Raw genomic sequence first — 21,699 nt, forward strand, 5'->3', positions numbered from 1 at the left:
GCTGACTCCATGGTCTCATCACACAGGCAACAGTATTCTGGATTTCTCTTTGGAGTGCAGCACACCACCTTAGGCCGGAAACGGCTGGGAAGCTCTGTGCTGACCATGGCCTGCTGTAGCTGAGGCTTTGCCCTACCACGTGAGTTAGTGACACAGGGAGGCAAATCAGTTTAAACAAATGCAGGAACTGCTGCCCTGCGAGAGGCTGAGCAAGCCAAGGCAGCTGGCCACTCACCCACTCTGAAAGCTATTGACCTGAGGAGGAAGGGAACACAGTTAAGACTCTTCAGTCTGACTGCTAAGACAACTGAAAGGTAGCTATGACAAAGGCCATAAAATCATGAATGGCATAAAAATGCGACCAAAGGACAAATGATGGCTGTTAAATCATGAATGAGATGGCTTTAATTAAATTATCAGGAGAAAAGCTTAAGCAAACAAGCACTTTTTCCAAACAATGCCTATTTGCCTTGTGGGCATCCAGTGCCAAGCTCTTCTGTGCAGGCCTAAGTGTAAGTTGAGTTGAAAGAGTGATCACAGAAATTTACAGGAAAAATAATCATATATTAGCAAATACAGTAAGGAAGGGGCCTCAAGAAATGCTTTTGAGGTTGCCAAGCACAAGGAAAAATTATAAGCAAGAAGAATCACTCTACACCTATCTTGTCTTCACATGCTTTCCCTAAGCGCTCCTGCTGGCTATCATGAACAAAGATACTGAACTGAAGCGACTATTGACCTGAACCATATATAGCCATTCTTATATGTTCATACATACTTGTATAATTCATTCTTGTAAAATGCTTGGATGGAGAATATTACATATCTGCACAATATATTAAAATTTTTCAGTCATGCCACATGCAATAGTACAAATTAAAGCTTTCCTACAGCGCTAAAGTTATTCAGGTTAACATTTAATGAACTAGTCAGAACTTAAATGCCTGAGTGCTCATCACTATGAATTGGCAGTGTTAAATATAACCTTGACCACAGAACAATCTCATACAACGATTTCAGCATTGTCCTGGCTTAGATTATGGATGGGTGACTCAAGTATGTACAGTTTAGGTGTTAAGTTTTCACTGAATTACTGCCTGTGTATTATTGATACTGATAAAATTATTATTGATAAAATTGAGTAGAATTTATTATCAGGCTAATTAAAGTGTTCTAAAATAATGCAGTTTCTAGAAAAATAAGCTCCAAAAGGAATTCCACTACCGAAAATTAAGTCACTGGATTAATGTTCAAAATAATATTCTGGTTTTTATCCAAGGATACAGCATGATCCTTTAAAGCTAACTGCTGTGAAACACATGTGGCATTCTCTCTTCAGTACGAAATAGGAAACTCAGAAAACAGACATTCAAATCCTATTTGGTAACTCAGCATCTTTTTCTTAAGCATGCTTGCCTAGCTGTCAAAAAATTGGAACCTTCTTCTATTGTTCTTAACCTAATAGCTTGAATCTCTGTTATGGCCTTCTTTTCATGTTCACTTTATTTCCTAAGAGCAGTTAGCTGCTTTAGCTTACAGAGGGACTTAACATGTTTCTTAATAAAAGGTCCCAAAATGGCAGAAGAGTTCCAAAAAATGCTATTAAAAATTAAAATTCAAATGCTGTATGATACTCTTGCTATACAGTTTTGGTTCTACATCTAGGAAGTCTAAACCTAACCTGATCTTTGAAGTATGTACTTCTATTGAATTGTAAGATGCAACCAATACTATTTGTAATCAGATCGATAATTTTTATCATATTTTTTTTTGTAGAATCCTCACCTACCACAGCCTAAACAAAACCTAAACAAAGGCACTCCATTAATTGTTTCGATTTACCAGTAATTCTAATTAAAAAAAAAAGGCAAACAATCTACAGACAGAAAGCCAAGCCCAAATTTGTCTTTGTGGTAACATTGAGATAATCACAATCACTGGTCATAGCTCCTAGATTACTTAAAATCATAAGATTCCAGGAAAACACAATTTGGCTAAGATACTCTATTTTTTATTTTAAACGTGTATTAAAGTGAAAAGTACTGTATGGTATAGCAGAATATAAAACCCATTTCTTTTGCTGCAACTTAGTGCAATTAATAAATAAAGCTACTGAGTAATAACCCTTCCAGTAGTAATATTAATAAACCAAACCAAGACAATAATTTCCTACTCCACTCCCTCCACTTCTTTTGAGATTTGTGTATTGGCAGCAGAAAATAAATTACTCTTTGCTTTAAGCAACAGATGTTCTCCAATTTTAGAAGCCAATGCTGAGTTAAGGAAAAACAGGACACCGTCCTGACCTAAACCCAGTTCACAGAAGCTCAGAGGAATAGCCTCACAAAACTAGAGTATGTAATGCCCTGGTAAGGGTTGCTTTTTTATAGCAACTACACTACTCTGCCTTTACACTGGAATCATACTAGTTTTGCTCTAAGAGGACAATACTCACCATTTCCATGATAAAAGGTAAAGAATTTTTTTCTTGGAACAGTATTTGTATTATCACTTCCAGGACAGTTATCTTCCACTTAACAACAAACAGGAGATCCTTAAGAATACTTCTAGTTAGGGCCACAAAAGAGGAGTAAAGAAGGTAAAAAAAACACCTACCCCACCCCTGATCTGGCGTCTACTCTGTTTTGGAGTATTAAGACTAGTTTTAGTTTCAAGAGTTATTAAAAGGAGACTTACTCTTTTTGCACTTAAGAAGTAGTAGTACTAACCTGTTGCCACTCTTCAGGCCATATATGAATCCATTTTATTGAATAAGATATTATGCAATATTTTCTTTTTACTGTTGGACCACATTTTCAAGGTCTCATCTATTTCAGATAAAAACTGAAATGATCTGATATGGTATTGTAGGAGCATCTCTCTTATTTAAGCAAACAGGCATTAGTTGGATGAAAGCCTGTGCATGCACTCACCTTTAGATAATACAGCAACTCCACTAGCTTTAACAAAATCCCTCCTACAGTTAACATAAATGCATCTTCCATGATCAGGGCTTTGTTATTGCTATTACCTAAACCAACACTGGATCCAGGTGTATCTAATGCAGCAGTCTACTTCTGATTATTAATATCAGCATCTAAAAGAAGTGAACACTTGGTACACTGTTAAAAAAAAACCTATGCAATAGAAGAAATAAAATCTCATTGGAAAAAAATACCTTACTTGTTATATACACTTCGGTTTGTCAGATTGGCTTTGTACTTCTATTTTTCATCCTAAACAAGTATCATTCTTATGCCTTTCCCATTAAAAACACCCACAGAAAACAAAACAAAAAACTTAGTAAGCTAGCCCAGCCAGAGGTTGGGTTTATCTTGGTGAGACACCCGTAAGCTTCCCCTCTCCCTGAAGCTTTCTGAAATCTACGTCTATTCTAAAAATTTGATAGCCTTGACAAACAGTTATTCAAAACTAATTGCCAAAACCTAGTAAAGGCATCTTATTACTGTAGCCCAGAAGGGCTTCCAGGAAGGTTTCTTTCTAGAAAGGTCTTGGGAGACTGAACAGACAGCAGGTTGGTTTTCAGCGCAGACAGGAAGAGATGTTATGGCAACAGCTTGCTGTAGAACAGCTATATAGTATTGGTTCACGAAAACATTTGATAGAAAAGCTTCAGCTTGTGTGTCAAAGTGAGTGAAAGCCTCTTCCGCAATACACCACTCTCAAACCTCCACAGACCAAGTGCTAGTTCTTGTCAAAAAGGCAAGGGCAGTGCTGCTACCACACGCACTCAACAACAAGGCCACAAATATTAGTCCCACCTAATCTCTTAACAAAGAGAAAAGCTGCGGTACCCTTCACCCTTTGTCTACAGACGCTCTCCTAAAACACAGACAGTACAAGAGCTGACCCCGTGAAAGGCAGGAGAGGGAGAGCGCCCAAAGACCCTCAGACGGCGCCGGCTGTGAGAGGGCGGCGGGGGAGGGTGTGGCCTTTCCCCGCCCATTCCCACTCGGGGCTACTTAAGGAGAAGAGCGGTAACCAAGAGAAGCTCCCTTTCTCCACCCTTAAAAAAGAAAAAAAAGAAAAAAAAAAAAAGAAAAAAAAGAGGACTATCCAGTGTTTGTTTTCTCAGAAAAGTTCGTATAGTTTTTGTTTTAAAGGCCTCGTTTATTTTTAAGTGTGTGGGCGCTGCCTCAGCTTCGGTGAATGATGGTGAGTGGAGCAGGAGGAACGAAAGGGGAGCCGTGGTCGGCACGGTGGGACGTGGGGTGAGGGGGATGCGCTTGAACGCTGAGCCGTGGGGCGGCTTGTTGCTGGGGGTTGTGGCGGCTTGTTCGGGCCTTCCCGCGGGTAGCAGAGGTGACAGTTGAGCATCAATTTTCCTAGCTTGTTGGGGTGAGGAGCGGGGATGCCCGCGGCTGCGGTGGTGTCGCTGCCCGGGCTGGACTTCTGAGGGTTACTGTCATTTTTAATACCTTGCATGCTTTAAAGCCTTAAGGGGAGGTGAGGGGTTAAGGTCAGGGAGGGAATACACCAATTAAGAAGCCTGGGGTTTGTGTGGAGGAAGTGTCATGGCTCGCAGCCGTCGGCGCCACGGTGTGGTGAGCGCTTCGCGACGGGAGACGTTTCACACCACCACGAGCGGCCATTTTGTGGCGGCCCTGCCACATGGCGCCGCGCCGCCCCGCCAGGCGCTCCCTGCTCTGCGCGTGGTCTGACCGCGCGCCCCCTCCGCCTGCCCCGGCAGCCGGAGCCACGCAGGCGCCGCGGCTCTTCGCCCCGTCGGTCGCCGGTATACGGACCCACCACCGCCTGCCCTTGGGGCTGTGCTGGAACCCTCGCCCTGGGCGTCGGGGGCTTTCAGACGGCTTCCATTGCCCTCGGCGGGGCTCCTCTCCTCGCCCCCAAACGTCTTGAAGCGTGAAGCCGCCTTCCCCCGCGCCTCCTCGGGTAACGTGGCCAGTAACCAGGCAGGCGAGGTGCGAAGGCCGCAGGACATAAGGCCGTTGAACGGCGGTGGGGCAGCTGCGCCGCCAGCTCCCTAACGTGCTCGCCTGAGGCTCCCCGTTTGTTTTGCTTTTTTCTGGTTTTTTTTTTTTTAACTTTTCTTTAAAAAAAAGAGGCTTCGCGTAGTCCGCTGCGGGCTCCATGTGGCCAGTAGGAGCTACTGCCTGAGCTCGCACGTTGCTGCTTCAACATGCAAGTGGCTGGTTTTTCTTCAGGATTTTTTTTGTTTGTTTGAAAAATGGATTTTGCGACTGTAGCCCGGACTCCTCAACAACGCAAAAGTAGGGTATTTAAAAAAAAAAAAAAAGTTAAGCTTTGCAGCCGTAGCCGTTAGCGTGCGAGCGTGTTACAGCACTTGAGCGACAGCCCCACCTGCTGCCTAGTGGGAAGAGTGCGTTGTGCTCCCGTAACGGGAGCCATGTTCTCCCTGTAGGTAGGGCGCTGTCATGGTAACCGACTCCAGCGCCCAGAAAGGCTGCCATAGCACGACAGACATCAGGAGTTTTAAATGTTCAAATTTAAAAAAATAGTGTTTAATACGTGTAAACAAAGCGTGTGTGAGATCAGGAAAAGACAGGGAGAAGCCTGAGAAATCAGGGACTTGCGATTCTGTGGCCAAAAGAAAAGTGAAGGCTTTCCTACCCTAGATATGCATGAGAATGAGTGATGTTTTTAACCCACTTGAGCAGCTAGGTATTTCCACCACCTGGCCCTAACAGTAGTTCTTTTCCACAGTTTTTTGCTGAAAGTCTTAACTAGCCTCTTGACTACAGTGATCAAGAGGTGAATGTAGTTTCCTGGCATCAAATTACACTTGATGCTTGCTGGAATAATGCAAAGAGCAAAGTGTTGAAATTTACTTTGTGATGAGAGAAAAGAAAAAGAACCTTTTAATTTCAGTAAGCTGAAAAACTTTGAGCCCTAAGCTTACTGACATCTAGAAATTTGATTTCCAAGATACTACATGAGATGGATAGACAAATTAACCCTACTTAGGGTACTATTGAAGCATTGGGTCACTTCAGCTGATGCTATAATTTCAGGGTAGCCAATTCATTAACTTCAGGGTTTTCCGGGTTTTTAAAACATCAGGTGGCTTAGGCTTTGGACACTGTTTCAGCAGCAGTGCGAGGTTTTTTGCCTATACTGTATGTAGAAGTATAATAGTTTACATAATGCTCCATTAGGTAGTAAAATAACAACTACACATTGTGCTGGTAAAATAACTTGGGTTGAGATAGGGCAATACTTAGTTTGAATTGGCAAAAATTTTGCACTGTAGTACTGAAGACTTGAAAAGTAACTTTGAAAGGAGATTTTGTTTCCTGTCTTTGATATAAGACTTTTCCACTGTGCATACTTCAAAATTGCTGCTTTTCAAGTTCTAAATATGTGCATTAACAGATCTTAAAGCTTACTTTCGATATTGACTAATTTGTCAGAATGCCTAAGTAGCCTGTTTACTCTTTCTTTTAGATATTTAATGTGTAAAAGCATTAAATAAGTGTATTTTCATTGAAAATTGTGTTCTGCATTAGTAGTGTAAGAAATGAACGCTGCACTTCCATGGCAGCCAAGGCCGCCCGACTCGCATACCAGCAATATCTGTACGCCTGCCGACTTCCTTGTGCTGGTTCTGGCACTTGTTGGGTGCCTCTGCTGCGAGACTCCTGTTCTAGGTTGCCAGATAATTTATACAGCAAAGTGAATACTTCTCTTTTAGCCTGCTTCACTGGAACAGATCCAGAAAGAAGCGAAGCCAACAGTTAGGTCAGCTCAAGGTTGCTGTGGCATTGCAGTTTCAGATTTCAGTTTAGATGCCCTTTAGCTGGGGGTGCAGCCAAAGAAATGGTCTCCTGCTCACCTCTTGCATCATTTTTGCCCTTGCTGTTCCCTTATGCTAGTACAGATGTTTACGTAACTGCAGAATGAGCTTGGATCAGAAGTGGATGTGTCTGAGAAGTACTATAAACTTTTTCCTCTGTGAAACATGAGTGATTTCCTTGTGCAGGGATGTCCTGGTACAATAGGAGGGAAGGGGGGAGAACTACCCTCTTTCTGTTTACAGCATGAATGTATAGAAGTACGCATAGTTTGCTTTTTGCAACTTTCTCATTCCGTTACTGGGTGGCCAGTTTGAAATGAGTACTCATGGCTCACAGCTGCGGTTTAGTGTTCATTAAAGATGAAAACTCTTACATTTTAAAATTGGATGCTACCTGTTGCAAATTATTAGATTTCAAAACAGCAGATAACTTTGACTAAATCAAAGCTTGGAATATCTGGAGTAAGGATAATGCCACACCGGTTGAATTGTAAGGAATAGATTATTAATGTTTTGAAGTGCATTAATATAGAGGGATGAGCAATGCTGAACTGGTCAGAGTAATTCTCACTAGCCAGGCAAAGCATAGCACATAGCTAGAACCATTCATTCAGGAGAGTAGAAGACAAGAGAGGCTAGAGTTTGCAATGCCCATGGTGCTTATGTTGTATTTTAGTTCGTGGAAGTACCTTTGCAAAATGCACTTCAAGCCTTAAGCAGAGTATGGAACACATCTTTGCTAGCATCATTAACAAGAAATGGAATTGCATGTGGTCTGTTCATCTGAACAAAATACTGAATTACTGTTTGTTTAGGGAGCATCGTATCTTCCTCTGCACTGACTGAATCTGTAACTCCTAGGATGTGATGAAATGCTTTGGCACCAAAAGGGTGCACTTGAAGCCTGGGTGTGCAAAGCACATCATGACTGTAGTTGCTCTATAATCTTAGTGTTCTTTGCATTTCTTCTGTACATGCAATGCATGTTTAAGATCCTTCTTTGGTGCAGACAACTCAGAAACAAATTGATAGTCATTCATGTTCCTGTTGTAGTTAAATTGACAGCATTTTTTCTGAGAAGGTGAATAGTGTGAATATTCCAACAAGGTCTGATTTCCTGTCTTACAGCTTAACTTGTAGTATAACGCTGTTATCTGTGCTCTAAGGCTGCTTGTAAGCTTACTCGTATCTCAGGTATTTAAAGCTTTTGACCAGGAAGATGATGGACTTTGTTCTATTGAGTAATCAATTTACAGTAAACAGTATCTTTAAAGAATTCAATTTCTTGCTTAGATCTGAAACGAAATCTGGTAAATTTCTGAAATGAATTATTTTGGCATTCTCAGTGGCTGTCCCATAGTAGCAACACTGGTCAGGAGGCTTCATATAGTCAGACTAGGGCTATTTAGAAGTAGCCTAGGTTAGGTCTAGATCTAAATTTTTAAAGCTTCTTATAAAAATTACTTAAATTTTTTTCTGATGAACAGTATTTGCATCAAGTACATCCTTCAACTAACTGGCAAGGTGCTATTGAAATTCATTGACCCATGCTATATCTAGATGCAGGCATTCTAGTATCTTAAAATGTGCTATAATAATTTAACTGAAATATGTACTCTGTTTAAATTTTTCAGTCTGCAAACGTGGAGGCCCAGTGTGCAGGTGTCTCAGAGGATAATACCTGTTTGCCAACAACCAGTCAAGGATATGTTTTACCAGAAGGAAAAATCATGCCAAACACAGTCTTTGTTGGTGGAATTGATATAAGGGTATTTATATACTTTTAATTGTTCAAGACGGATATAGGGCACTTCAGTGGGAAGGAAATGGGAATTCACTCCTGGGTGGGTTTTTTTTGATGTGTGTCATTACCAGTCTTAAGGTATTGCAGTGTCATGAGAGAATTTTGGAACATGTAACTAACTAGTTCATATGGTAGTAGAAGATGAATTTTAAAAAACGGTACTGCCTGCTTTAAATCAGTTTTGAACAGTCGAATGTGTTTGAAGAAGTTTAAGACTGTTTCTTTTAGATGAATGAAGCAGAAATTCGGAGTTTCTTCGAACGATATGGTACTGTGAAAGAGGTGAAAATAATCACCGACAGGACTGGTGTTTCCAAAGGGTGAGTACAACATGAATAGTTGTTCTCAGTTGCTGCTTATGTGGACGTAATTCTGTCACAGATGATGTGAGCAGCTACTTGGTAACACGCTTGATGTGCTTAAGCCTTAACACTAGCTGCAGTTTTCTCTTGTGGTGAATTAACACTGAAACCTGTATATCTAGATTGTTCTTAAATCTGTAAAGTCTTACAAAGAGCCTGATTGTTCTGACTTGAATCAATCTGTTCAAGGAAAAGGGGGTTATCGTCACTTAACCAGTGGAAATAAAGCTTGAAACTTCTGATACTTATGCAGACGGCTCTTTCATTAGACTCTTCTGATGGCTAGAGTAGTTAACCTGGAGAGAGTTCCGGATTGTGAAGAGGACGTGAAGAGGACGGGTAAATGTTTTCCTCAGGGCAGTGAGGCTGTACCTCCTGACACTCAAGGATAAGCTACAGAGAAAACAACCAGACTCATTTGGGTGAAGAGTTGAAACTAAGTGACAAAGTTGAAGCAAGGGAAATTCCTGTTGGATATATAGAAAAACTCTGAATTGTCTATGGTGAAACAAATAAGGATATGTAGGACCTTAGCTTGTTGAGTTCTGGGGAAGCTCTCTGCTTTGAAGTCATCCCTGCTTTGAGGAGGTGGCCTCTGGAGGTTCCTTCCAGCCCAGTTTTTTTTCGAAGATTCTATGAGCAGATTCTAAAATGTAATGTTTTGGGTTTTTTTCCCTCAGACATATGTGGTAATGCATGAGCTAGAAATCTGGCTTATTTCCTCATATGCTTTGCCCATCTTCATGGTGAATTCTGATGTGCAGTTAGCCAGTGTTTGTTCTGAGTATTGATAATGAATTGGCATATTCCATTGATTGACACAACTGTCTCTATAATGCTCTGAAATTATCTTCATTTTATAGATATAGGTAAACTGTGGGGGCAGTGAAGTAAATCGAAAAACCTCTTCAAGGATCACATCCCCCACTGGTGTTGCTAATACCTGCTGTCATCCAAACCTCTGTAGCAAATACAAAATTTGATGATAATTCAGATCTTAATACTTAAGGTTTTGTGCTTTTTCACTTTCTTAGTTAGTAATATCAACAATAGTGTTCATTTTGAGTAGCTGAAATGGAAGAACAGCCCTTACATCTATGTCATACTATTCTAGAATTTGGCATTCAATTCCTTTCATCTGGCCCAGTAATATATGCTGCCAGTTAGCAGTAAATACATTTTCTTGCAGAATTATAAATTAATGTCCTACTTGATATTTCTGGCATAAAACATAATGTACCTGGCATATATGCTGTTAACTGGTCTGTTCAAAATAATTTAGCTAACAAACAAATCAATCTAGTTATTGAATGACCTGTTTTTTCTTTTCAGGTATGGATTTGTCTCTTTCCTGGACAATGTGGATGTTCAAAAAATAGTAGAAGTAAGCTCTTTGTTTAAATTATCTGAACAAGTTGGTATATAAAGGCTGAAGACAAGTTCAGGGGAAACCAAGTCATGTACCCTGTAGAGAAATTGGGACAAGGAAAGTCTATGACTGCCCAGAAAGTAAACTTGCAAAAATATCCACTGGTGGTAAATCTTTGTGTATTTACTGAAGTGAGAAACAAAATCAGTTTTAGCCTTGGTGTGCTTGAATGCCTCTTGTTGTATTTCTGCTCTTTCTCATTAATGTTCATGCTTGAAAGTCTCACATATGTTTTTGGCTGCTTGCTTTCTGTATTGGATGATTGTCACAGAACCCGTGTGCGCTTATGGGAGATACACTGACAGGTCTTTGTATTATTGGAAAAACAGTAACATAGAAGACACATTAGTTTTTATACTTAAGTCTTGGCAGTTGAAGTAGTGTTTCTGTCTTGCATTATTTGTGCATTTGGATGTTACCTGGATAGCAGGTATTTTTTTAAGCTTCCTCGACTACAGAATGCGACTGTTCACATGTCATGGTTTTTTGTAGCTCACACAGGAGATAAAGGGGTAGGACTGTTACAGCCATTCTGCTCTTAGATTTCAGTATCAGAGAAATTTTAAATGTCAATGCTTACAACCAAATCTGTTTGGTTTTGATAGGCTTCAGCAGGTCACAAACCACTGAAAGTTCTTTGTTTTCCCTCTTTCTCCCAAAACTGAGTGCAATAACTGAAAACAAACATACATTGAAATATTTCCATCTCTGAAGTCTTTGCGTCACAAAACTCCCATGTCTCTGGAGGATGAACAGTCTCTCATCTCTCAACAAAGCAGAGAGCAGTGACACGCCAGCAGCTGATTCTTGATTCTCACCAAAAGACTTCAAAAGCTTGCTGTTCTTTGACTTTCATGGTATGCTGACAAAAATACTGCTGTACTGAGCAACAGACTTTGAGAAGACTTTTTTACCATGGGTTACATTTATTGTAGTAGATCAGTGTGGAATGCTTGCTCTGAGGCAACAATCTCTGTAGAGACCTCTTGAGTAGCATTGTTGTTTGAGCCATGCACCTTGCTGATTTTGTGTCTGCATTTCTTCAAAACTAAAAGCCCTCAGTGTATCTCTGTTAATATAGTACTCACTGATATGACTTTGTATACCAGAGGTCCTGGAAAGCCCAGAGGTGGTGGATTTTCTTTTCAGTGCAAGTTTCAGGTGTACAGGCAGTACAAATTACTGCCTTGTCAGGAGGAAGCATGTCCAGATAGAAATCAGTTTAAGAAGCTGTTGGTTTCTGGAAGGGATAGAAAAGGGAAGGAATGAACATCTACATTTTAGAACTCAAGTCATAAGCGGAGATTGCATCAGAAAAAACCATTTCAGGCGTTCATCTGTACTGAGTAGTCAGTGTTTTACGTAAATGAACAAGATGGAGCCTCTCGATGGTTAGAATCACTGTAGGTACCTGTGTTTATCTGCCTAGCTCTGCAGCTTTGTGCAACCTGGAATTATTTCTTTTGATGTAGGTCTGATTCAATTTGTAACAGAACTCTGGTGCAGAGTGAAGCTGTTTGCAGTTCAGAACAGAAAGCTGCCTTCTGCTTTGAGGGGAGGTCTGTCTTCCCAGATCTCTTGTTGCTCAGGTGGAAAAGGTGGTTGCATTGTTCTGGGTGCAACAGGATTGCAGGATCAATTTTTTAAAAAAAGCAAAAAACCAAAAAACAACCCCCCAAAAAACCCAAACAAACCCTGAAAAAAACTTGTCAAACTGGTCAGGGTGTGTTTCACCTTTTTTCCACCCACATCTTTGTTCTATTTTTATCAGTATGAGGACATGATCAAATAAGATTTTTTAAAATATATCACTATTACTCTGCTTCTTTTGCTTATTTTTACAATCAACAGTTAAGTTGCTGTTACCTGTTCAAAGAACTTTCTTTAGCAGAAATAGGAGAAGCTGCTTAATGAGGTGTCTTAAAATTGCAATCTGCATATTCTCTGCTGAAGCAGGCAGGTTGTTAGTGTTGCATGAGACAGAGAATCTAGATAAACTATGTATCTGCATCTAATACTGATTTTAATACTTGGTACTAGATTTGTGTTAATTAGGGTAAACAAAACCTTTCATTTCTGATTTGTAAAAGCAATTCTAAACTCTGATGTAGCCCTCAGCTGTAACAGAATGCCTGCTTTTAGGTAGTGTCACGTGTGCTATTCACAAGTAGTTAAACATGTTTCTGGTCACTGTCTTGGCAGAGGATGTGAGATCAGACCCAAAGATGAATTTTCTGGTGGGAGTTTTGTGTGGAGAAGTTCCTCTGTACCTCAGTAAACATTAATCTGCTTAAATCCATGTATTACAGCAACTTTACTGCAGATCTAAACTGTGATCTTGTAGAGAAGAAAATCTTACAGGCTGCCTTCTACAGTCAGTTCAAATAGACCTTGAAGTGTAAGGATGTTGTGGTGCCGTTTCAGGCTACATCCATCAGTGAATGTTCTAGTCTTCAAACTAAGCAATTTTGCTGAAGAACAGAGTTCAACTTCTGCAGGGAGGGAGGGTGCTTGAAATTCTTCCTGTGCCTTTTTTATGGCCCCAGACACTGTGCTGGCAAAGCAGTACTCAATCATTGATCACTGAAAGTCTGAAATATCCTGCCCTCTGTGTGAACTAGCGTTTCGGCAGTAATTGCAGAATGAGAATTCTGCAATGTGTCTTGGGCATTTGCTGACTACTAGGGAGGGTTTCCACCCTGGTTTGCAAGTCTTCCAGATGTTTATATTCCTGAGTTTGGGTATTTGAGGCACATGTGAACCATACTTCAGTTTAATATTAGGTAGACAGCTTCTAACATGTTATGTGAAACTGGTTAGCAAGTTTGTGGGAAGGAAGGTAAGTGGTGATATGAATAGGGTTTCAAGGGAACCTAGACTATGGTCACTCTACATCAGTATCCTTAACTGAGGCAAGAATAGTTTAAATCTGTGTATATAAACCCAGAAGGCTGACAGTCACAAATATGTGGTTGCAAACTGCTAGTAGTGCATGTTGCTATTAAGGCAAGTGATATATATAATAGGCTTGGAGATTTGGTAAGTAGGCAAATGGATGTGCTGAGAGCATTGCAGGAAATTAAAGGTAAAAGGCATAAGGTGTTGAGGTGGAAGATGAGAATGGAGGCTGTTGAGCCTGTATGTGAGTTGATGATACTGTGGTGTAGAAGCAGAATACAGACATCTTAAAATCAAACAAACCAACCACTTCACTGATTCTGCAACTTCACCGAATAACCTGTCTTTCAGTCACAAATCAACTTCCACGGCAAAAAGCTAAAACTGGGACCAGCAATTAGAAAGCAACAAAACTTGTGTAAGTATATAAAACAAAATCTGTTCATATTACAAGTATATTACAAATTTGTTTTTTTTTCTTAATTATATGTTAACATCGCTGTAAATGTTTTTATCTGATGCAATATGTATATTACAATTAAACTTTGGTTCTGAATTTTATGACCTCACTACTAGTGTGATGTATGGTTTTGTTAATAAAACTCAGGTTGGTAGCACAGTACAAGAGTGTTGAGTTAAATTTAAGAGTCAAAACACTTGGGGTTTTTTGCAGCTTGAATTCAGATTACTAATGAAATGCATGTGAAACTATCTTAATACTTTATTTTTCTTTGGTTTAAAACAAGGTTCTTATGTGCATCCCAGACCATTAGTCTTCAATCCTCCTGTGCCACAGTTCCATAGTGTATGGGGTAATCAAAATACAGAGACATATGTGCAGCCTCCAGCTGTAATGAGCCCAGTAACACAGTATGTTCAGGTAAGGTTGTTCATGCCACTGATCTTGAATCATAATTAAATATTTTTGAAGGTGCAAGCATGTACAGCTTCAGGAATATCTGTTTTGATTCCAGTCTTATTTTACACACTTGCTTTCATATTACATTTCCCCAGTAAGAAGTGCCTGACTTCAAACCACTTCAAAAGAAGACTAACAACCTTGAAAAGTTTATTCAGTGATGTGCTCTCTTTATAAAGCAAAAGACAGGGAGATACTTTTTATTCTGAGAATGAGAAAACTGTTGAAGGTGGAGCTAAGATTTAATTATGTAACTGTTCTTAAGTGATCTTGTTACTTGTCACAGATACACTTCACAAATCAAATGCATATGGATGTTTAATGTACTGCTGCCCTGGCTCAGAATAAACCACAAAATTTAAAACGCATTTTTTAAAACAAGTATTGAACCAGAAGTTGGCTGTAGTACTTTTTTCTTTTGTTTTTTCTCCCCTCCTAGCCAAGCAGATTCTTCTTTCTGAACTGCAGTCGTGTCTTTTTAAGAACACTGTGTTATGGCATCTGCCATTAATAGCTGTGACCAGTGCAGAATGCCTACAGGACATCACCTTATTGGTACTTCAGATAAACATTCTTACTGAGGTGGAGGCAGAGTACTTCTGGCCTTGTTAAAAGTCCTGTCCTGTGAATAGGAGGCTATCCAGATTATGGTCTCTTCCTGTATTAACCCTGTAAGATATGGAAATACAACAGGGCGATATCAATTGCAAACTGATCCCGTTTTGTACGTTTTCTTAAGCAAATGAATATGAGCAAACTGCCGTGACTCTCAGAAATACTTTTTTGAAGGCGGAGTTTGTAGTACTCCTACTAATTCTCTAAGTTTATTGGGAGGGTGAAATAGTGTATGAGGAACTAATTATCTTAAATGCTGGAATGTGCCTTTAACTAGCTCTGAAGGAGCTGAGAAGGTTCCAGGTTAACATTGCATTAAAATAACTTGCAGTGAAATAGTTCTGGGAAATTGTCTGAACTGTAATACTTAGATGCCTTTGGCTCCAAGAAGCTCTTCTTCAGGCTGTAGTCCATTATTTCATGGTAGTTGGTCTGTTCTCAGTCTAGTTTAGAAAGTTTGAGGTGAGTTGTACTTCTGAAATTACTTAAAAGATCATCTAAAAGCTCCATGTCTGCTTGTAGCTATGTAATACACTAAAGAATCCCACTTCCTTGAGATTTTTAGTGTCTTAAGTGCTGAAGCCCCACGGGAAATCTGTTAAGGGTTGCTTTTAAATAACACAGCTAGTCTGAAACAGAAATTGAAGTAACAAAGTGACTACATATTTCTTAAAACGTGCTCCAGGCTTTAGACACCTCTACAAATATCACACTTTTACCTTGCTTCAAACTTGCATTTTAAAAAAAGCTTTATTTTGCAGACATATCCATACAGTTCACCAGCTTTATTGATACAGCAGCAAGTTCCTGTAGGATATCAGCCAGCCTACAACTATCAGGTGTGTAGTTCCTTAGTAGCAGAAAGGCTGTTTGATACTTGGTAAAGCTTGAATGGAATGAAGGGTGTTAACGGGAGTCTGATCTTTGTGTGTTTCTATTCCCCTACAGCTCCTACTTCACAGAAATCAGAAGTAAAAACAAAATTAGTGATATTTTTATTCTAATGCAACAAAAACTGTTGAGTAACTTAGCATACTCTTTTTTTAGTTTGTTCTTAAATATGCAATGATAAAGCAACTTCCAAATTAGCAAAAAGTACATGGATCAGCAGTACTCTTCTTGTGGGAAGGAGCTTTGCGTTGGTACATGCTGTAGTGTGGGTAGTTGATGTCAGGTACTTAAAACAGAATCACTGAGTCTTATCAGCATCTATAAATACGGGATGTATATAGAGGGGATGTGCTCTTGAGCTTCAAAGATGTCTGGAAAGGCACTTAGCTGATTATGACTTTTGACCTTGTGAAATGTGTGGGTAAGTACTGTTATTGAAACTAAACTAGAAGTAGTTTAGTAACTGGAAGTAACTAGAGGTTTGAGATGTTTTCAGCGTGGCTGCTGTGATTCCCCTTGTTTTCCCAATCTTTGGAAATCTTATTTTTAAATTTTTTTAAAACCTGGAATGAGAAGAGGAAGGAGGTAGTTGAATTTGTGGTAGGGATGACCTTGTGCTAAATGCTATGTGAGTTATAAGTGCAAAAGCTATCTTCCTGGACAAAATACTGTAAACTACTGTTTAAGGAAAAATCCAGACATGAAACATTATAAATGGTGGCTCTTAAAGAGCAGTTGCTTGTCTGTGTTGGAAATAAATGAATAAAAGGTGGTTCTTGTCCAATTCTTGTTTAAGGTTCAACCACAATGGCTTGCTGGGGAGCAAAGAAATTATGTTATGCCTCCGGTAAGTCTACAAAGTTAAACTTCTAGAATGTTATTTTCTCAATTGGCACACTGTTGTGACACCTTGATATTTACTTTGACTGGATCTGTATGTAATCTATCTCATCTATAGAAATCTGTAGCTGCTGACAGAGTAGGTAGTTGCTTAAGAATTCCTACTGATGTACTTTTTTTAGGAGCTGCCTGTTTTATGATGTTATGCATTGTGTTCTGGTCACAGAATTCTGGAACTTAAACATGAACAGAATTGGGTTTTTTATGAAAAATGGAAGGGAAGATAACTGATTACCTGATGCACAATCCTGACTTACAAGTTCTGTATGATATTACTGATTATTGTTCCATTTTTTTTAAATGTAGAAACTCTCAAAATAATCTGCTTTGCAAATACTTGAGGTTTTTTGCCTCTTTTCAATAGCTTACTAAAATAATTTGCCAGACTGCTACAGACTGTAGATGGTGCTGATGACTTTTAAAGAAATGACTTGGTTTCTCTGACTTTACAGAAGTGAGACCCACGAGAGGGAATATATTTAAGTGTTGAAACTTAAATTTGGATCTTAGGCATATCTATGTTTTTTTGTGTGTAATCTTGTATTTATTGAGTAAAGTTTATATTAAGTGCTTAAAAGCTGTAATATTTCATTTTCTTCTGAATGGTATTCTTTCAAGCTAATTCCCAGCAGATGTCTATAGAATGTGTGGAAAGTAAGTGGGTAAAAATGAAGAAAATGGAACTTTATGCATATATATTGCAGCCTGCATACATCTGACAATACTGTCTCTCTTCATATTAGAAGAATGCGTAATTCCTGCTCACTTCCAATTGTGTACAAAGCTTTAGTTTTAGCTTCTCAGCAGAGAAGCAGCCCTTTCTCTTTTCATGGAAAGTCTGTATTAGTGAGAATTACCTTTACTTTAACGGGGGAAGAAAGCAACTCCAGAGTTCAGAAGTCACTGAAATACTGAGGACCCTGTTGGCTTGAAATAATTCACTTAATTCAGTCAAACAATTTTTGTTGAACATCCACAAACATGATATGGCTGCAGTATCACTTAACAACTAAATGGTAGCAAGCCAAAGAGATTTTAGAGTAGTTGTGCATGCTGGTTTTCGTGAGACATTTTAAGCTTGATTATATGAGCAGACAACTCTTCTAGAACTTAGTTAAGCAACTTTAAATATCATTCTTGACAGACGGAAAAGAGGGTATGCACAGAAGGAGATAGGAAACTTCATCCTTCAGCCTACTGCTTTATACCTACCTGTCCGGTGAATAATCACAATTTCCATTCATAAATTGAATGCACCAGTTGTGATGAGGTCAGATCTGATACACTTTTTTATAGTTAGGGATGGTGCTCGGAAAGGAATATTCTGCTAACATTGTAGGCTTCTGTATCTCCCAATATCGTCAGCTTGAAATTACAGTTTTGGTGTTCAAGGGCTTTTGGGAGCATCAGGTGGTACACAGTGTGGTTGCTGTATGTAATCACAAATAACATCCTTAAGAATGTTGTTGCAAGAAACTGAAAACTACTGTCAAGTCTGGGAAAATCTGGCTACTTTGTGGGGGTATGGGAGTGTGTGGGAAGTTTTGCCCCTGAAAAGTAAGGATGCTTTACACTGTCAGTTGGTAAAATTGGCTGTAAGAAGTGGCTAGTCCTCTCTGGAAGCATCTGGAAGGATGTTTCAGTAAGGAGTAACTGTTTTATCAGCTTCTTTGCTATTGTCATTAAACTCTGCACTGGGTTGCCAATTGCAACACTGCACTGTAAGCAGGCTGAAGTGGGGAGAGTTTTTTAAAAAGCTGTAAAATGGTTTCTGCTTTTCTAGACTTTTCTACATCGTAAAAATTAGTATATTGGCACGAAGGAAGCTTCAAACAAGAAGGAACTGTATAAAGAAAAGCAGCTTCTTGGAAGGGCAGTGGTAGTAGGTGTTTTGCTTCCCCTTCTTTGATTTTAGTGCTTAATCTCTTGAAGCTACCTGCTGGTTGTCTTGAATTCTCAGTGAACACCTTTATTTGCTCAATGTGCTACACTTGATGGCAAGACCTATATATGGAGGAGGTAGTTTGAGGAGCTAACTCTTAAAGAGTGATTACAGTGAGGAGAAAAGACATGTATTAGAGCATATCCTTTTTGGAAGGAAGTAGAACTGTCTTAACAGAACAGGAAACAGTATTTCCCCCACTGGTGAAACTTCATCAAAAGTGTGAAGATAAAGTTGGCATAGCTTACCGATAGGAGGACCAATGACAACACAACTGCACGTGTCTTCCCAGTGTTACTGAAACATTGCAATGTCTAAAAAAAACTCTACAGGTTTATACTTCAGTAAGCTATCACTGCGCTGAGGATCCAGAATTCATACAGACAGAATGTGCTGTTCCAGAGCCCATGCAGTCGTCTACTAACAGTCCTCAAAAGGTAAGTGCTTTCTCAAACTTCTTTGTCATAAATCCTATTCCCAGAAACTTGCATGTGAGGATTATTTGAAGAGGTGAAGAGGGGCTCTGACCAGTATCCTAGAAATAAGTTATAGTTGCTGCTTTAGCCAGATGCTCAATCCACTGTATCTGATTTCTCTGTACAACTTCAGGAGCCTCATGTGTTTCATTGAAACTGTTAGTGCTTGTCAGTAGTGCTGAGGGCTGTATGAAATATGCGTTCTATTTCCTTAAGTAAAACAGTATTTTTAAGTGACAAGGTGGCTTTACCTAATCTGCTGAGAACCACAGGGGAAATTGTAGGTACCAAAAAAGCAGGTTAGGTAGCATTGCCGTCTGTCTTAGGCAGATCTATTTTAAGCTTCAAACATCTGAATTGGTAATGTTTTACTCCCTTCTTCACTTCTGTGGAAGGTGACCCCAGTTTGGCCAACAGTTGGCTCTGAATTCAGTTTTCTAAAGGAGACATCATTTTTCAGCTGTCAGCCTATTCCACAACTGAACTGGTATGTCACTGGTCAGAACTGTTATGTTGTAAGTAACATCTAAGGGTGCTAATGAGTTACCAAGATGAAAGATTAAAAAGACACTTCAGGAAGTGTAAGGCAGTTGAGAGGAATCCTGAATGTAAAGTAAACCCTGTGACACACCCATATTGCTAATAGTGGGCTAACTAAGAAAATAAGTATTGTTAAAGGTGGACCTATAACTGTATTTCAGAAGTCTGTGGACAGGAGCATACAAACAGTAGTATCCTGTCTGTTTAATCCTGAGAACCGTCTGAGAAACACCTTTGTATCACAAGAAGACTACTTTAAGGTATGTAGTGAAAGCAAAATTAAATCCCTAGAACACAGCTGCCTTTCAACGTGTTCACCAACAGGGTACTATACTATAAAGTTGAAAGGATTAATAACTGGAATGCCATTTGAATTTTTTAATTCTTGTATTTGTGCTGAGATCTATAGGTTTGGTTGAGTCTCAGCTGCTTAATGCTGGAAACAAGTCCTGAAATTGGATTCAGTGGTTTCAATAAAAGATGCATTAAAAAAAATTGCTGAACTCATGGACACTTAGAGCATAAGACTGGCTAATCATTTCTCAATGACAAATTGTTGAAAGGGCAGTGGGTTACTCCCTAGTGTGGATAGAGGATGTTGAGTTTGAGCCTTGACAGTCATGACACCAGTTAAGTACCCGCTACAGATCATGACTCTATACTTTGTGTAAAATGTCAACGCTTTAACCAATAAACCAGGTTGGTCACTGGTCATTGTAGTTTTGCTGTATGTGTTTGGTCTTCGTAGAATTGCAGTTTCTGAGTACATTCCAAGTGGTGTTTTAATTTATCTTGTTTATTAATGTTATATTTAACACTTGTCTGCCCTTTTAAAGAAGCGAAGTGATGTGAACTGGGCACAAGTACTCTGAAGCAGGAATACGGAAGTTGTATTTACTGGTTTTGGAGTGGGGTGGATAGAGAACAGAATGTCTTGAGATACTTTTAATGAAACTTCAGTTGCTTTATTGTGATTATTATCTAGAAAAATTTTTTCCTGTTTTTTCTCCTATCTCATTCCAGGAGAGGAAGGCGCATCACTTCAGAAAAGGAAGAGCAGTACTCAAAAGCGTTTGATCAACAAAGACTTTAAAGTATCTAAACTCATTGGCTTGATGTTACTCCAGTTCAGTTTAAAAATATATGCGGTGTATAACCTTTTTCAAAGAGTTGCTTCAAGTTGAAGTTTGTGTTCCTATTCTCTCTGTTCCAATACAGTTGTTTTTGCTTGAGTAGTTTGAAGTTTAAGGTTGTAAGAGTTGATGAACTTCCAGGGTTTATTAACTGTTTGCATGCTTCCCCTGGAAACCCTTTAAAATTCCAGTTAGTTATATGGGAAAAACACTGTTGGTTTGTTTGGTGCATGTGGATTTTCTTCTGAGCTTTAAGGTACAGTTTGCATGTTACACATAAGTTTTTCTTAAACCACCGTTTAAGTGACTAATACTGACTAGTTACCTTTTGCAGTTTAAAAATGGAAGCAGTTATTTGCCCAAGAGGTCATGTTTTAAAACTGAGCTCTTAATCAGTGGAACAGAAGACGTCAAGTGGTAACTCAACTGAAGCCCTTTAAGTCCTGGTTGTCTTTAGACTACGTAATCAATGTGGTTATGTTCATTAATGACAGTTTACGTACCTGCAGTCTTGAGCATCACTATTAGTTTTGGGAAAGTAATTAAGACAATCTTAAAATTCCTATATGTAAAAGATGCAAGAATGTAATTAGCTGTATTGGCTACTCAGTAGAGTATGCTTTTTTACTTGAAAAATTTTAGCAAAACCTGTATGTTAAAATTGTGAGAAATACTGCATTTAAAATATGCCTTTGTTATGTAACGCACAGTGTTAATCAAAGTATATCTGTACGCCTATTTTAATAATTATGTAGATTTTAGTTGTGTGTTTTTGAAACAATTAAAATAAAATTTTTATTTTCGCTTGGCTTCCCAAACTTCTGGTGATGTGCTAATACTAGAGTTAACTTTAAGCTACCTTGAGAAAGACATACAGTATAATAAAGATTTGTTGAAGCTATTGAAGATTTATTACCTTATATGAGAATTCCACTTACTATAAATTTGTAGTAACAAAACTTCATTTTGTAGTAGTTTTTAGCTGCAGTTTTGA

At 39.1% G+C, this 21,699-nt stretch overlaps 1 protein-coding gene across 1 annotated transcript; it reads left to right on the plus strand.

Annotated features, from left to right (window-relative positions):
• Positions 1–3,937: 3,937 nt before the first annotated feature.
• On the plus strand, positions 3,938–21,517 carry DAZL (deleted in azoospermia like). Its single transcript, XM_064441751.1, has 11 exons — positions 3,938–4,176; positions 8,431–8,565; positions 8,829–8,920; positions 10,295–10,346; positions 13,641–13,707; positions 14,036–14,169; positions 15,585–15,662; positions 16,511–16,561; positions 18,889–18,993; positions 19,734–19,832; positions 20,596–21,517. The coding sequence occupies exons 1-11, from the start codon at positions 4,171–4,173 to the stop codon at positions 20,647–20,649; spliced, it is 873 nt and encodes a 290-aa protein (XP_064297821.1). The 5' UTR covers positions 3,938–4,170; the 3' UTR covers positions 20,650–21,517.
• The last annotated feature ends 182 nt before the right edge of the window (positions 21,518–21,699 follow it).

Source organism: Phalacrocorax carbo, chromosome 2 (genome assembly GCF_963921805.1).
Source record: "Phalacrocorax carbo chromosome 2, bPhaCar2.1, whole genome shotgun sequence".
NCBI lineage: Eukaryota > Metazoa > Chordata > Aves > Suliformes > Phalacrocoracidae > Phalacrocorax > Phalacrocorax carbo.

What these genes read in the sequence shown, in the direction of transcription:
- DAZL (XM_064441751.1), top strand. An exon ending in CAGTAACACAGTATGTTCAG is followed by an intron (nt 14,170 to 15,584) that starts GTAAGGTTGTTC and finishes TTTATTTTGCAG; the next exon opens with ACATATCCATACAGTTCACC. An exon ending in GAAATTATGTTATGCCTCCG is followed by an intron (nt 16,562 to 18,888) that starts GTAAGTCTACAA and finishes AAAACTCTACAG; the next exon opens with GTTTATACTTCAGTAAGCTA.